At 42.2% G+C, this 16724-nt stretch overlaps 1 protein-coding gene across 1 annotated transcript; it reads left to right on the top strand.

The window, feature by feature from the left end:
• Positions 1-241: 241 nt before the first annotated feature.
• On the top strand, positions 242-6043 carry LOC143497946 (E3 ubiquitin-protein ligase TRIM35-like). The gene is made up of 6 exons (XM_076993604.1): positions 242-882; positions 1210-1305; positions 1416-1646; positions 1915-1937; positions 2260-2378; positions 5296-6043. Exons 1-6 carry the CDS (start codon positions 478-480, stop codon positions 5838-5840), a joined length of 1419 nt encoding a protein of 472 aa, XP_076849719.1. The 5' UTR covers positions 242-477; the 3' UTR covers positions 5841-6043.
• The last annotated feature ends 10681 nt before the right edge of the window (positions 6044-16724 follow it).

Below are 16724 nucleotides of genomic sequence, written 5' to 3'. Positions count from 1 at the left end.
GATCTCATAATTATGTAAATATTTACTTCAAATGTTTTGCTGCACTCCTGTTTAATGAATAAATATTAAAACCAGAAGTTGAATTAGTGCATGTTTCCCTGATTCAGGTACTTGATAGTAAACTGGCTCCATCTGGTGGAGAAATCACACTTTTTCAACTCCTTTATTTCTTTACAAAAGCTCCTCCTCCCTGTACACACCTTTGAGCTTTGAGGAAGTAAACCTGAGTGACACACTAGTCTTTATTAATTCTGTGTTAAGGTGAGTTATAAATATAATGAGAACATCTTAACTCTGGTATTTACTTCTTTCAGCCTTATTTCTGAAAGGAGTCTAAACTCCCTCAGCTGGATAAAGGACTACAGTGACTGATTCTCTCCTGTGCTACTGTGATTATTACAGAAGATCTAAAAGTGAAAGTGAAGTTTGTACAGAAGGAGACATTACAGAGAAACAGCACAGCAGCTGTTGGAGGAAATGGCTGCTACAAACACTCTGTCAGAAGAAGAGTTTTCATGTCCTGTGTGCTGTGACATCTTCAGGGATCCTGTTGTACTGTCATGTAGCCACAGTGTGTGTAAAACCTGTCTGCAGCAGTTCTGGGAAACCAAGGGATCTCAAGAATGTCCAGTTTGTAGGAAAAGATCTTCAAGAGGCGAACCTCCCTGTAATCTTGTCCTAAAGAACTTGTGTGAGGCTTTTCTAGCGAGCAGGAGTCAGAGATCTTCAGCAGGGTCTGAGGTTCTCTGCAGTCTGCACAATGAGAAACTCAAAGTCTTCTGTCTGGAGGACCGGCAGCCTGTGTGTTTGGTGTGTCAGATTTCAAAGAAACACAAAAACCATGAATGCTGTCCATTAGATGAAGCTGTGTCTGACTTTAAGGTATGAAATGTACACTAATGTTTTAACTGTAATGTTTTTCCAATATTTAAGATTATCTTGAAATATATGTTCGACAGTCTAGGTTAAATTTGTCAGCTGATGAGATTTCCGACATGTAAATCAGAGCGTCATTCCCAGTGAAACTTAATATAAATACAATATTGATATACAACCTGCTACAAAATATCAAACATATCCAAGGCATCATAGTAATCATGCCATTGTGTTCAGTCATTATAATCTCTGTAATCTCCAGCACATCTATACAGATACAGTGATGAGTCCTGTAAGACTCACACTGTCCTCTACTAAACCCGTATTTTACAGAACAAACTCAAGACCTCACTGGAGCCTCTACAGCAGCATCTGAAGGTCTTAGAGGAACATAAACAAGTCTGTGAGAAAACAGCAGCACACATTAAGGTGAAAGGTCACTCTAAGTTATGAATGCTGCTTTGATCACTGTCCACGTACACCATAATGAAACACACATATTTAGACAGTTTATATTTCCTCATCATCTCCCATTCCAGTATCAGGCCCAGCACACAGAGAGGCAGATAAAGGAGGAGTTTGAGAAGATCCACCAGTTTCTAAGAGATGAAGAAGCAGCAAGAATAGCTGCACTGAAGGAGGAAGAGGAGCAGAAGAGTCACATGATGAGGAGGAAGATTGAAGAGATGAGTGGAGAAATAGCATCTCTTTCAGATCAAATCAGAAACACAGAGAAGGAGATGGAAGCTGAGAACATCCCGTTCTTACTAGTAAGAATCACTCAGTCTGTCTCTCTCTCTATCTCTCTCACACACACACACACACACACACACACAAATGCATAAGTGAAATGTTTTGACATTTGTTTTAGTTTGTGTGTGTGCATGCGTGTGTGTGCGTGTGCGTGTGTGTGCGTGCAAGGGTCTTTAGACACATTGATGTTATCATATAAGGAAGATGCATGTTTGACCCTCATATAAACAAAATGACTAAAATTTGATTTCAATTTCTGTGTTTGTTCCTCTGTTTTCTTCTCAGAACGTGTCGTCCACTCTGAAACAGTAAATGATTATTATTTCTGTTTGATATATTATGTTATACATTGTGTTTGTGAAATTGTTCTCATACATTAAAATCTTCAGTATGTGGTCTCTGTTATTTCAGAAACATGATATATGAAGATGGTATTTAAGAAAATATGAATACATTGATACTGATTATGTGCAAAACGTGGTTAGATACACTGATATGTATAATGAAAGATAATAATACAACTTTGTACATTTCATGTGAAATTTTTTTCACGTGTTAATTTAAATGTTAAATAATTTGAATATGATATATGATAAAATATTATGATAATACAGCTTTATACACTTCCAGAGTTCATCACACCCCAAAACAACACGAGAAGGTGTCAGGAGCTCTGATCAATGTAGCAAAACATCTTTCCAACCTGAAGTTCAGAGTCTGGGAGAGAATGCAGAAGATTCTCCAGTACTGTGAGTTTTGGTGTTCTTTGATTAATTAGAGTAATTCTGTTCTCCTCACAATTAGAACTCTATAGAGAGAGAAACATTAACATTGTGTGTTTGGTAAATGAACTATTCCAGTATTAAAGGCTGTATTAGTATAAACAGTGAGGGGGACGACCAGTTGACTGCTGGTCTGAGGAGAGACAGTCAGTCCATGAGGAGATCTACACCACCCACTCTCCACCTCTACACCACCCACTCTCCACCTCTACACACCACCCACTCTCCACCTCTACACACCACCCACTCTCCACCTCTACACACCACCCACTCTCCACCTCTACACCACCCACTCTCCCCCTCTACACACCACCCACTCTCCACCTCTACACACCACCCACTCTCCCCCTCTACACACCACCCACTCTCCACCTCTACACACCACCCACTCTCCACCTCTACACCACCCACTCTCCACCTCTACACACCACCCACTCTCCACCTCTACACACCACCCACTCTCCACCTCTACACACCACCCACTCACCACCTCTACACCACCCACTCTCCACCTCTACACCACCCACTCTCCACCTCTACACACCACCCACTCTCCACCTCTACACCACCCACTCTCACCCTCTACACATCCACCCACTCTCCACCTCTACACACCACCCACTCTCCCCCTCTACACACCACCCACTCTCCACCTCTACACACCACCCACTCTCCACCTCTACACACCACCCACTCACCACCTCTACACCACCCACTCTCCACCTCTACACCACCCACTCTCCACCTCTACACACCACCCACTCTCCACCTCTACACATCATCTACTCTTCACCTCTACACACCACCCACTCTCCACCTCTACACACCACCCACTCTCCACCTCTACACACCACCCACTCTCCACCTCTACACCACCCACTCTCCACCTCTACACACCACCCACTCTCCCCTCTACACACCACCCACTCTCCACCTCTACACACCACCCACTCTCCACCTCTACACCACCCACTCTCCACCTCTACACACCACCCACTCTCCACCTCTACACCACCCACTCTCCACCTTTACACACCACCCACTCTCCACCTCTACACCACCCACTCTCCACCTCTACACACCACCCACTCTCCACCTCTACACCACCCACTCTCCCCTCTACACACCACCCACTCTCCACCCCTACACACCACCCACTCTCCACCTCTACACATCACCCTCTCTTCACCTCTACACACCACCCACTCTCCACCTCTACACACCATCCACTCTCCCCTCTACACACCACCCACTCTCCACCTCTACACATCATCCACTCTCCCCTCTACACCACCCACTCTCCACCTCTACACACCACCCACTCTCCCCTCTACACACCACCCACTCTCCACCTCTACACACCACCCACTCTCCACCTCTACACCACCCACTCTCCACCTTTACACACCACCCACTCTCCACCTCTACACCACCCACTCTCCACCTCTACACACCACCCACTCTCCACCTCTACACACCACCCACTCTCCACCTCTACACCACCCACTCTCCACCTTTACACACCACCCACTCTCCACCTCTACACCACCCACTCTCCCCCTCTACACACCACCCACTCTACACACCACCCACTCTCCCCTTCTACACACCACCCACTCTCCACCTCTACACCACCCACTCTCCCCTTCTACACACCACCCACACTCCACCTCTACACACCACCCACTCTCCCCGTCTACACACCACCCACTCTACACACCACCCACTCTCCCCTTCTACACACCACCCATTCTCCACCTCTACACACCACCCACACCCCATCACTCTGAGTCTGACCCTATAGGGCTGTATGAAGTGGGACGTGGGTCCTTGAGACTCCAGGCTAAGGGGCTTCCCACAATCCTCCATCAATCCTCCATCCTATTAAGAGGAGTCGTAGTGTTCAGAGGAGTGTGGTTGTGAAGTTCCTAGCAGTGCTGAGTCAGAGATGGAGGTGGAGGAGGTTCTACATCCACACTGTTCCAGGACCAGAACACACCACTCCAAACACCCAGACACATCTCCACCTCCCCACAGCCCAGAGTCCAGCTGAGCCCAAGCAGACACCCCCTGCTCCAGCCTCTGTGGGTCGGCGCCCCCCCAGGGATCAACAGGTTCCCTGCATGTCAGCCAGGACCCTCCCTTGTCTGTTTGTCTGTCCCTGTCGGTGTGTATCCCTGTCACCATCTTAGTGTCTGTCCCTGTCCCTGTCTGTGTCCCTGACACCATGTTTGTGTCAGTACCTGAGTTTTCCTTGGTGTTGTTGTCTCCACATCACTGTGTCTGTCTTTCTGTGTCACTGTGTCTGTCCTTGTTGTTGTGTGTGTCGCCCCCTGTTGTCCTGGGGAGGGTGTTGTAGTTGTGGCACGTCGGTGGACTCCTCCCTGGAGGATCTGCTCCTGGAGGGTCTGGACACTGTGGTCCTCGTCCTCTGGTCCCATCCTTCAGTCTGGGGACAGTCCACTGGTGTTAGTCACTCTGGGAGTAGTGCCCTTTAGTGGGGGAACTGTAACAGTATCCACCCACTAATGAGGACACACACACACACTTCAGTACACAGACACTAATAATACACACATGCAGTGTGACACTCAGTGTAACAGTAACACTGCACTAGTTAAGTGTCACATGTGATACTCAAATAATGCATCCAAGATATGTAGAAATATATTAATGAATAAAATAGACACAATTTCAAGTGTCAAAACAACAAGCACACAAGTACTGCAGGGGTGTATGGTGAACACACAACATCACCATCACTTCCCTCTTATCAACCTACTGCAGCATTTCACTCAGAGTAAAGGGCCTGCAGTCTGTAGATGTGACCTCATCACATAAACACATGAAGAACATGATGATTCATTCTGTTCTCTCTCCTCAGACCCTGTTACTCTGGACCCCATCACTGCCAATCCATGCCTCCACCTGTCTGATGATCTCACTACTGTAGAACTGAGACCACAGAAATCACTGCTTCCTGATAATCCAGAGAGATTTGATAAGTATGCATGTGTCCTGGGCTCTGAGGGCTTTAACTCAGGGACACACTGCTGGGATGTTGATGTTGGAGAGTGTGATGCCTGGATACTGGGTGTAATTAGAGAGTCTGTATGTAGAAAGGGAGAGAGGTTCTGGGATTCAGTGTGGCGTCTGGGCTACAGTAAAATGGCTGGTAAATACTGGACACACTGCCCAGGACAGACAGATCACTTCCTCACACCTACAGATAAAGTGCAGAGGGTCAGAGTTCAGCTGGACTGGGACAGGGGGAAAGTGACATTCACTGATCTTCTAACCAGTTCACACCTGTGCACTATAACACACACTTTTACTGACACTGTTTTCCCTTTATTCTATAATAACAGTTCCTCTCCTGTGAGGATCTTACCAGCAAAGATATCAGTAACAGTGGAACAGCAAAATTAATGTTGCCTTGAATTAATCTGCATACATGTAATAATGAACATTATATTTATAAATATATATTTTGACTATATCTTAGAAAATTCAATACATGTTTTTCCTCAAAATATTAGAATCATGACCTTGATTATTAATTATTGACTTAGAAAATATAATTTTTTTAATGAGTCCACTGAATGTGAATGTATTACATGTGAGAAATATGGATCTGATGTCCTGACTGGAAATTTACCATAATGATACTATAATAAATAATGTTCAGCAGTCCAAGTGTATAAGGGTGATGATCATTCTGCTGTATTGTCCCTGATTAAGTGTTTGATCTGTGTTTTCCTGATCTCTGTCACGTTACAGCCCCTGACTCCTCCCCTTTGGGCGTGTATTTATGTCGTCTACGTCTAGTCGTCTGCGTCTGTGGATCTTCGTGGGTGTGGATGTGTCGGAATGTGTTCATTCGTCTCACCTGTGGCTCGTCTCGTGATCACTCTGGGCTTATGTGGTTTGTCTATTTAATGTGCGCTCGCGCAGTGTCCCGTGCTTGTCTTTGTCTAAGTCATACACGATAATGTGTGTATAGTTGTGTGTGCGCTATCCGCGCTAAAACTTATATGTTAATAAACGTGGCGTTCATCAAGCAAGGATTCTGTGCCTCGTCCTTCGCCCTCCACCGAGCATCACAGAAAGACGAGCCGACCAATTGAATGCCAGGATACACGACCCGTGCCAAGAAGGGGAAGAGGCCCAGCAGGCACCACCATGCCTCTTCCCCTGCACAGCACCGCGAAGCCCCAGTGACCAGCGAGGAGATGCAGCAGGACCCGTTGTGCGCGCACCAGCTGCGTCAGGCTCGGGACACCAAGGTGGCTTCGATGGCGAAGCCGCGGTGAGGATGTGGAAGGAGCGACACGGCTCTCCCTCTAGAGACTGCTCGCCTCTGGCGGTTGGCTCCCTAGAGCTCTGCTCAGCAGAGAAGACCCCCGAGAGCGAGTTTGAGGGAGTAGAGTCGGAGGAGGACTCCGAAAAGGAGGAAAGCCCTCCTCCGTCCGTATACTCGGCCCCCACCGAGTATTATGGTGAGGACGAAGAAGAAGAATGCCCTCCTCCGTCCGAGTACTCGGATGGTGAGCCGTACACGGAGGACGAGAACGGTGAGCCGTGCACAGAGGAGGAAGACAGTGACCCGTGAACGGAGGAGGAGGACTTGAGTCCGCCCCCCTCGGAGTTCTCCGGGGAAACCGTGAGGGGGAAGAGAGGGTGCAAGGAGGAAGTCTGTCCCTATCCCTCTGAGGGGAGCACTATGGACTGGTCCCGTGGCGAATCCCCGGAGGAGCCAATGATCTGGCGTTCAGGCGGGGAAGAAGAGGAAATGGAGGAAGAGAGCACCACTCAGGAGGCCAGATCAGGGGAGCACCAGGGGGAGGTGGAGTTTCATGTTGGGGTCCTTGGCGAGGGGCCGTCCTGCGTCGCGCCCCACGGGGGCTGCCAGAAAGACTGGTCGCGTGCCCGTTGAGAGGGCTTTATGATTTACTCCTGGTACCATGTAACGCAGAGGTGGGGACTCGAGTCACATGACTTGGACTCGAGTCAGACTTGAGTCATTAATATTAAGACTTTTGACTTGACTTGAAAAAATATTCAGAGACTTAGACTTGACTTGGACTTTTACACCAATAACTTGGGACTTGAATTGGACTTGAACCTGTTTACTTGCAAAGACTTGATTTTTTTTTACACCAAATCTAAATTTTAAAACGCATATTAATATTTATAAAGTGCGCCCCATTAATTTCATTTCCGTCCTTCTGACGCAGACCAGTCCTCTGCTTTTCCATACTCTGTACGTGTGTGTGCATGAGCTGCAGCACAACCAATCAAATGGGGGGTTGGCGAACGTAAATTTTTACCGGGCGGGGTGTAAAATGGACACAAATTAAGTATTATATCGCGATCGATCGATCGCCAGGGGTTGGTGCCAGAGCGAACTAGTAACTCATTGAATCATAGATGTGGATCAGAGGTAAATAAACTAGATTTTTTTCCGTCGTGAGAAATCGGACGTGTGGCGTGAGAGCGTGTGAAGACGGTCAAATGCGTGTGTCTCACGCTCAATGCGTGAGAGTTGGCAACCCTGGGTTCCGTATCTGAACTCGGGGAAGAGAGCCTCTCTCTGTCACCATCATAATATCCAGTTCTATCTCAGCATGGATTGTGTATTTGAAGACATCTACGTCGAGAAAAAAATATATTGACAAAAGTGGAGCGAGTTTTCAGCTATGGGGACATCATTCATCGTGCACAAATGACATAGGCTACAGACTTTTGGCCAGGAAATGCAATGCAGAATAGTTTACTGAAATGTCTAAAGTTGCAGATTCCTGTTAATTGTTCAGTTCTTATATTTGTTTGTCTTGTGTCACTCACACATGTTCTCCAAGAAACCAGATAAGAGAAGAGAGGGAAAATGCTGTTATGGTTCTTTGTATTGTACTGTGAAAATATCAGCACTTTTTATTTGAACATGGAGTTCTACTTATGACTTTTTCACAGAATATTTATTTCTGGAAAATTGTAGTTTAAAGTATGAATATTTTTGCAGCTAAGTTTAACAAATTGAACTGTGCAATAAAGAGGTGTAATTTTAATTTTTTTTAATACTTCGTGTTTTCAGTTGCACATGTTTTATCAAGATTTGAGGAGAATACAGATTTAAAAAAGAACGCATGTCTGTTATTTACATTTAAAATATACCTGCAACATTGGTAAAAAAAAAAAAAGAAAAGACTCGAAAGGACTTGAAATTCCAAGTTTCAGACTTGGGACTTGACTTGACTATTGCCTGTCTTGACTCGAGACTTGACTTGACTTGAGTGTCTTTGCTTGAGACTTGACTCGGGACTTGAGGTATAAAGACTTGGACTTACTTGAGACTTGCAAAACACTGACTTGGTCCCACCTCTGATGTAACGTTATTGTATTCGTTCTTAATACAATAGATAGACACTTTAAGAAACTTGTCTTGTTTTATTTCCCACTCGCTCAACGTGTGTTCTTCCTACTCCCTCTATTCATGTTCTGCTTAACTATCGTTATCTCACTAGTGACATCTAGTGTTACAATTAAATTACATCATTAACTGAATATCATTATAGTGGGGTCAGTGTGATCCCAGTGTGTCCTCATGTCCAGCACACTTTAACTCCTCTCAGTCTGTCAGGCAGAGGACTTTGTTTCTCCTCTTTCTATGCTCCCTCTCTTCTTTCTTTTTCTTTCTTTCTCATTCCTCTCAAGCTGAACATTACTGTTTTTCTCAGCACATTTTTCTCTGATTCCTTCAGCTTTTCGTCCTTCTGTCTCTTCTTTTTTGTCTTCATCCTTTTCTCCCTTTTTATTTGATGTTGTTCCTCCTTGAACTCTTCCACCATTTCTGTATTCATGCTCCCATACAGGTCCTCTTCTCTCCTTCTCTCTCTTTCTCTCCTTTCTCTCCTTCTCTCACTTTCTGTCCATCTCCTCTTCATCTGTAGCTTCTTTTCCCATTCAGGTCTTTTCTTTCGTTTTCTGACCTTCCTTGGATGGATTTACATGTGGCCTTCTCTCTACTGAACACATCATCTTAAAGTTTTCATACTTTGTCTCTTTTTCCTTAATATTTTCCTTCAATCCATCAATCATTGTTTCTTTTTCTTTCTCACCACGCATCTCCAAATATATTTGATGCCAATCATCTTCGTGTTTCTTCAAAAAAAAATTTTTCTTGTTCTGTTTGATCCTCTCTATGCCTGCATCTCTCTCACTCTCTACATCTCTCTCTCTCCATCTCTCAGTCTATACATCTCCTTCAGTGTGTTCCTTCAGTGTAATCTCTCTGGTCATCACATCCTCCATCTCTATCTTCTCTTCTTTTTCTTGCATTATGAATCTCTCCAAATAGGTCACTCTGTCCTTTATTTTCTGGAGATCTCGTTCCATTTCATTCTTCTCCCAGGTCAGGTCCACCTTTCTCTCTTCCTCTGTTCTCCTAAGTGAGAGTGATAATTCTCTTTCTGTTGTGGAGTGTATCTTCCTCTCAGTGTGACACTGTGCAGACGTCTCCATCACTCTTTTTAGTGAGGGCTCCTTCACTTGACCGTTCCATTCTTCTCCACTGCAAAGCTCTGCTATCATTGTTTACAAATGGTGTAATATCATTTCAATGGAGTCTAAGGACCTCCTGGTGTTAAGATCTAGTGTTTCTGTTCCTGACCTACTGAGGATTGGCGCCTCTTGGGTTCTGTCAAGGGACAGATATTGAAGTAATGTCAGTGTGACAGAGATTATTGATTAGATCATGTTTAGTTATTATAAGAGATCATTATGAACTTTATGATTTAGTACATATCATTTGATTAGACAATAATGAAGTGTGTTTCAGTGTAACCATGTACTTGTGTTTAGTTCATATTATGCATGTGTGCTATACTGTGACCCAGGTCAGGGAGAGTGCAGAGGGTAAGAGCACTCTGTTAACTGGTAGTCACTAGTCACTAGTTAGCTTTCTCTGTGTTCAACTGATACATCAGTTTCTTCCGCTAACTCTAGGGAAGTCCATATTAGGAGATACACACATGTGAGACAAAGTAGCCTGCTGGACACCTATGTTTTGGAACATGCTGTGCTTAAGATAACCTGCTGTTAGAACTGCTGAATTGTGTTTAAGATTGTATATGTTACACTTCTGAAAATGATGGGCCAATTCATCCCAGGTGCAACATATTTATTTTGTCTGCACTGAGAACAGAGAACAGAGAAAACAGCAGGTTTCCACTCGGTGCGTTCGCTACTGACTGGCCGACTACTTCTGTCGGTCAGAGCGGCAGTTAGACAAGACATGTATTGTAAATGCAAATAATAAAACAGTATTATTTTAACAATTTGCATTATCATCAATTCAATCAATAATCATCAATTACATTAATGTCTCTGCACTTTTACAGTTTTATGTCTACAAACATCGCTATCATGAACTCACTAAATAACCAGAATGTAGTTTACTGTATAAACCAGTATCAGTATAAACTCTTATCCCGGTTTACCGTGTCCTTAACCGCCATCTTAAATCAGTTTTAACCTCTTTTAGTACTCTTATGAATTGCATCTTTAAATGAACTCCGTTTTAATTAAATGAACAACAAGTATTTTACATCCCTCCAGTAAACAGAAAATATATATAGTGCAGTTTTAAACTAAACACAGCTATATCGTTAGCACGGATGCTAATCCCGGCCAACTAATTTAACTAGTTCAGGTAAACGACCATGTGCGCTCCACAGCCTAGCATTAGCCTGTCCGATCATACCATTAGCTTTAGCTTACAGACATAAACCCGCTCTGCAGCCTGTTACCACAACTGCCTCGGACCAAGAGTCCACCATTTACACTGCACAAGAATCATCTCATATTCGCTCTCATTTTATATCATTTAGCCTACCACCCAGCTTACCTGCACAACAGAGAAAACGGCAGGTTACCACTCGGTGCGTTCGCTACTGACTGGCCGACTACTTCTGTCGGTCAGAGCGGCAGTTAGTGGTGAATATGGTACCGAGCGCCCTCTACTGGTGAAATATATTAAACTGTTAAATTACAGAAAAGAATGACCTTAGACATCAAAATTAAATGGGGGGCTACTATATCCATGTATATTACTATTCAATAGTGCCACATACATAAGCAAGGGCACTGCCCCCTTGTTCTCAGAGTTGTCATGCTTGAATGAGACTCTCATGTCTGTCTCTGTCTTGTGTTTGTCTTCCCTTACCAAAAAAAGTATACTTAAAAGGTTATTTTTTATAGTAAACTTAAGTATATTTCCCAAGTACAGTGGTACCTCGAGATACGAGTTTAATCCGTTCCAGACCCATGCTCGTATCCCGAACTGCTCGGTTCTGGAAGCAATTTAACAATGTAAAGTATTGTAATTGGTTCCGGTCCTTTAAAAAGTCACAAAACTAGCGTAAACTTTCCACTACTAGAGCCTTTCTTTGGAGCCATAATGCAAAAAAAACGTTTGTAGTATTGAAATACTGTACTGTATACACCGTACGTACTGTTACTCGTTGCAAAGCACACGTGCGAATGGCTGTGATGACCGGGTACAGGAGTCGACCTTACCAACACCTCAAGAATTAAAAAACGCTGTTGGCTGCTAGAACGCGCTAAATGACGTCATCTCCGCACATACAGGTATGTTTGTGTTTTTGAACCTAAGGTTGTGGGGGAGGGAAAGAAAGAAAAGCGTTTGAGTGTGTCTTTGAGCTGATTAATGATTTCTTTTTTTCCATATAGTACTGTACTGCCACCTAGTGGTTCATGCTCGCATCTCGAGCGTGCACTCGGGTGTCGAACAGAAATTTTGCTCATCTCGGTGCTCGTATCTTGGATCGCTCGTATATAGAGCAGCTCGTATCTCGAGGTACCACTGTATACTTTATGTAGTAAGTATACTAATACCAATGTACTAATGGTATACTGGTAAGTTTACTAATTCAATACTTCTTGGGACTAAATTGGCCCACTTTTTAGTTTATAAAAGTATACTTTTAAGTATACTTTAGGTGAGAGAGTAGTAAACTTTGAGTGCACAACTAGTTTATATCCAAGTTTTATTTTGTACTACAACTATACTAAAAGTAAACTTACAGGTCTACTGTTAGTTTACTAGTTATATACTTCTAGTCTAGTTTTTAGTTTATGAAAGTACACTGTTAAGTATACTTTAAGTGTAAGAATAGTAAACTTTGAGTACACAACTACTTTACATTTAGGTTTTATTTTGTACTGTTAATATACTAAAAGTAAGCTTATTTGTATACTGCTAGTTTACTAAGAGTATTCTTAAAAGTGTACTTTCATACACTTAAAAGTGGGATATAAGTATATAACTAGTAAACTAACAGTATACAAATAAGCTTACTTTTTGTGACGCCGGGGGCGTCGGGACAGAGGCAGCCAGAGACGGGGGTTGGACAGAAGGATGTTTATTATCAATGGCAACCAAACCAGTAAAGCTCTTAGCGCACACACTGCAAGTGATGCAAGGTGAAGCTCGTAGCGCACAAAGGTAGGGAACGCAGTGATGGACTCGCTGGGACCAGAGACGCTCATGTAGCGGCAATGTGCAGCACTGGACCAGACGACCTGCGGGCTTAAGAAGAGCAAAGTAAATAAGAAACAGGTGTTCAGTATGCTGATGATTGCTACTGTGGGAGTGGTTGTGTGCTCGGGGGTGTGTGCTGGGATCGGCTGCTGGCCGGGATGCGCGCCCTCTGGTGGCGACCCGGCCCCCTCACCGTGACACTTTTGAACTTAACATAATAATTATAGTTTACTACTTATATGTTTTAAGTATACAATTATTTCAATTTAGTTTCAATTTTTTACACTTTAAATATACCTTTAACTGTACTGTAAGTAGACTTACCAGTGGATTACATACACTGTGCACATCAAAGCCCTGCAAATTGTGCATGTACCAAACATTGCTGTGTATTAGTTGAGGTACTTGCGACATCTAGCAGGCCATTGTGTAAAGATTCACAAATAAATGTACAGTGTACTTTTACACATGAGGTGAGGAAGACTGGAAATGTCAGTGCTATATGGCCAGACATGATAACAATGAAATGTGTTGTTGTTGAAACAGTTGACAAATTGTACATTACACCTTTGCCAAATCGCCATGAACGGGACTAAAAGAGCAGTCATGAGTTTAATCAAAAATTGAGTGTTGTAGCCACTGTATTACTTTAAAATACTTACTGCTGTTTGGCTTAATGTTTTGTGATGAGCTTACAAAAATATGTTTTATATACGTGTGTGCATGTGTATAATGTTATGTATTATAATATGAATCAAGCTTGTTAAAATCCTCTCAAACCTTGGAAAACTACTGTCAATAGAATTAGCCAATTGTTTATCTGTTTCTGTACTGGTTAATAACTCTGTGTACATAAAGATCTGATTCACTTCCGCCCATGTACTATTTACTCTAAGCTATTCCACCCCAAACTACAAGTCAAGTATACTTCTGTATAAGGCAAGAATACTTAATTATACTTTTCTTAAGTATATATTGATCAAAGGTTTAAGTACAAGTAAAGGCCACATATACTTAAACTATTCTGTATACTTGTCAGTATAAGTCAAGTATACTTAAGTATAACTGTGTTAAGTACATCACTGATAAGTGCATAAAGAGTAAACGAAAAGCATACTTGCTTATTTTTAGTTTAAAAGAAGTATACTAATAGCACACTTGAATAAACTTCTTTTTCATAAGGGTAGTTTGATTCTTGGTGGTTTATTTTTCCAATAAAATTTGATGATTATTGAGTCGAGTTAATTAAACCAGGAAGTTGTCGAAGTTGTCGGGTGAGTGGGTATCATGGAAAAAAGGTAATTGACCTTGGGGAGGATAGACATTTTAACTGTAGCTATTCGACCAATAAGAGATAATGGAAGATTCATCCATCGATGGAGATTGTCTGTTATGGTTTTGAGTAGTGGGGTGTAATTGAGAGTAAATAACTCAGTTTGGAGGAAATGTTAACACCCAGATAAGTGATATGAGATGTGCAGACGGGGATTAGGGGTGGGTTAGTTGTCAAATTGATTGAGTAGTCAGATATATTAGAAAAGTTTTCTATGAGGTGAATAGTTTCATTGAGTGAGCTGTGGGGCTTCTGTAAAAATAGTTAAATATCATCTGCATACAGAGAGATTTTATGATGAGTATTGTTTGTTTGGATACCGATTATTGAATTATTTTGCCGTATGGCTGCTGCAAGTTGTCACATCACACAACCAACCGGACTCTAATACCCAGAATTCCTCACTCTCCCCAGCCAGAAAAGCCATAATAAGATCATCATCACCGGATTATTGATTTCACCTGCATGTCTGTTATTTAAGCCCATTTCCCTTTCTGTTTGTTGCGAAGTATTGCCTCATTATTATGTGTGCTTACCAAGCGTTTCCACAGCTACAATTCTGGTTCCGACCTCTGCTTCAGTCCTGGTTTTTCGTCCCTAGCCTGCTCCCACGGATTTGGTTACCTGATTACACCTGCCATTTACTCCTGCCTGCTCCCGGAGTTCTCTGTCTTCAGCCCTTCTCTACATTTCTGTGTTCCGATTAAAGACCCTTTGATCTGCACGCGTCTCTCCGACTCTGTATCGTTACACAAGTGGCTCTATAAAGATAGTAAATAGATATGGAGAGAGTGGGCATCCTTGTCTACATCCCCTGTGTAATGTGAATCTTTGTGATATTAATCCATTAGTACACTGTAAAAAAAACATTTTTTTAACAGATATTTACTGTAAATAAATACAGTATTTTTGTCTTTTTCATAATAAGAGAATATACCTGTAAAATACAGGAAAATGACTTTTTTAAGAAAACACCTTTAAATATACGGTCAAAGTCTGTAAATTTAAATTACAAGAATTTCTTGTTTTATAACATGATTGTATATTTTTTTAAGGGTCTTGAGTGTTAATTTAGTAGTTATCAGTGTAAAAATGCAGTTTTCAGTGTAAAAACACAGAACAATGCCTTTTGTAACTTCACAGTAATTTTCCATTTTTAAACAGTAAATTCATGGCATATTAAAATTCCATGTTATCAAAGAAATTATATTGAACCAAAAACAACAGCCTAACATCTACATTTGACCAAAGCTGGAATTATAGTGAATTAAGATTTGAAGTAAAATATTATGTAAAATTTCCCATTTCCAATTCTCTAAATATACATTAATAACTCTGCTACCAAACCAGCTGTAAATTGAATTACATACACAAAGTACATACAGCCTTTTATTTGAAATGACATGTAAAGCAACAAGTTTAGAATGCAATACTGCTCTACTCTGCTCAAACAAGTGAATAATATAAAATATTTGATCCCTCAATCCTCAATCCTGGGCAATCAAGGGCTTTTTCTGAGGAGGCGCAAAGATATAAGGCATTAGGAGATTTTTTTCAGAAAGGCCCATAAGATAACCTGTTAAAACTTTGCAATATATAGCAATAAGTTTGCGGAGGGGGGTCAGAGAAATATTGTGTGTGTGTGTGTGTGAGAGAGAGAGAGAGAGAGAGGAGATCGATCTATCCATCCATTCATCCATCAGAAAACAGGGGTGATTTTCCCGAAACGTTCTACTTCTTAACCTCGTACGTTTCATACGAGGTTACGAAGTACTTAGCACTACGAACGTTTCAACCCACCCAGATCAGCAAACAGTTCTGTGTGGTGATTGGACAGAATCGTGGGTGCCTGGTCTGTTCAGCCAATGAATGCCGAGAATCACTAGTTTGAATTTGAGCGCCAGGTGCCTGGAGACATTACGTTCCGTTATTCACGGAATCGCAGGTAAAGGCAAGACCGACTGAATCACCGAAGCACAGAAGCACCAGTTCACGCCAAGTGTCAGTGTTCAATATCAACTGAAGGTACGTCTTAGTTTTATTTTTTTTTTCAAAAATCGCTGCTTTGCCGGGAGTGTTTAATTATTTTATTATGAGTAGCATTCTGACGACAAGTTGTTGTCTGACACGTTGTGTTATAGTAGTTTTGGTTTCAAACGTGTTTTAGCCAGTTTATTTTAATCTGTTCATGGCGTTTTTTATCACATTATTTAATGGTTGTTTATTTTCAAAACGCCCAATCTTAACGTCTTCACTCATGTTTCGTCCTGGAATTACAAGAGGCTCGTTAACGTAATACAGGAGAACTGTTTAGTCAGACAGTTGTGAAACGAAGTAGTTTCAATTTCAAGCATTTTCAAGTACTTTAGCCTAAATTCCAGCACTTTTCAAACCTGAAACACAAAGCAACATTAAAATT

This window comes from Brachyhypopomus gauderio, unplaced genomic scaffold (genome assembly GCF_052324685.1).
Source record: "Brachyhypopomus gauderio isolate BG-103 unplaced genomic scaffold, BGAUD_0.2 sc117, whole genome shotgun sequence".
In the NCBI taxonomy this organism is placed as follows: domain Eukaryota; kingdom Metazoa; phylum Chordata; class Actinopteri; order Gymnotiformes; family Hypopomidae; genus Brachyhypopomus; species Brachyhypopomus gauderio.
Note: the sequence above shows the minus strand (reverse complement) of the source record. Positions and strands in the feature narration are given on the sequence as shown.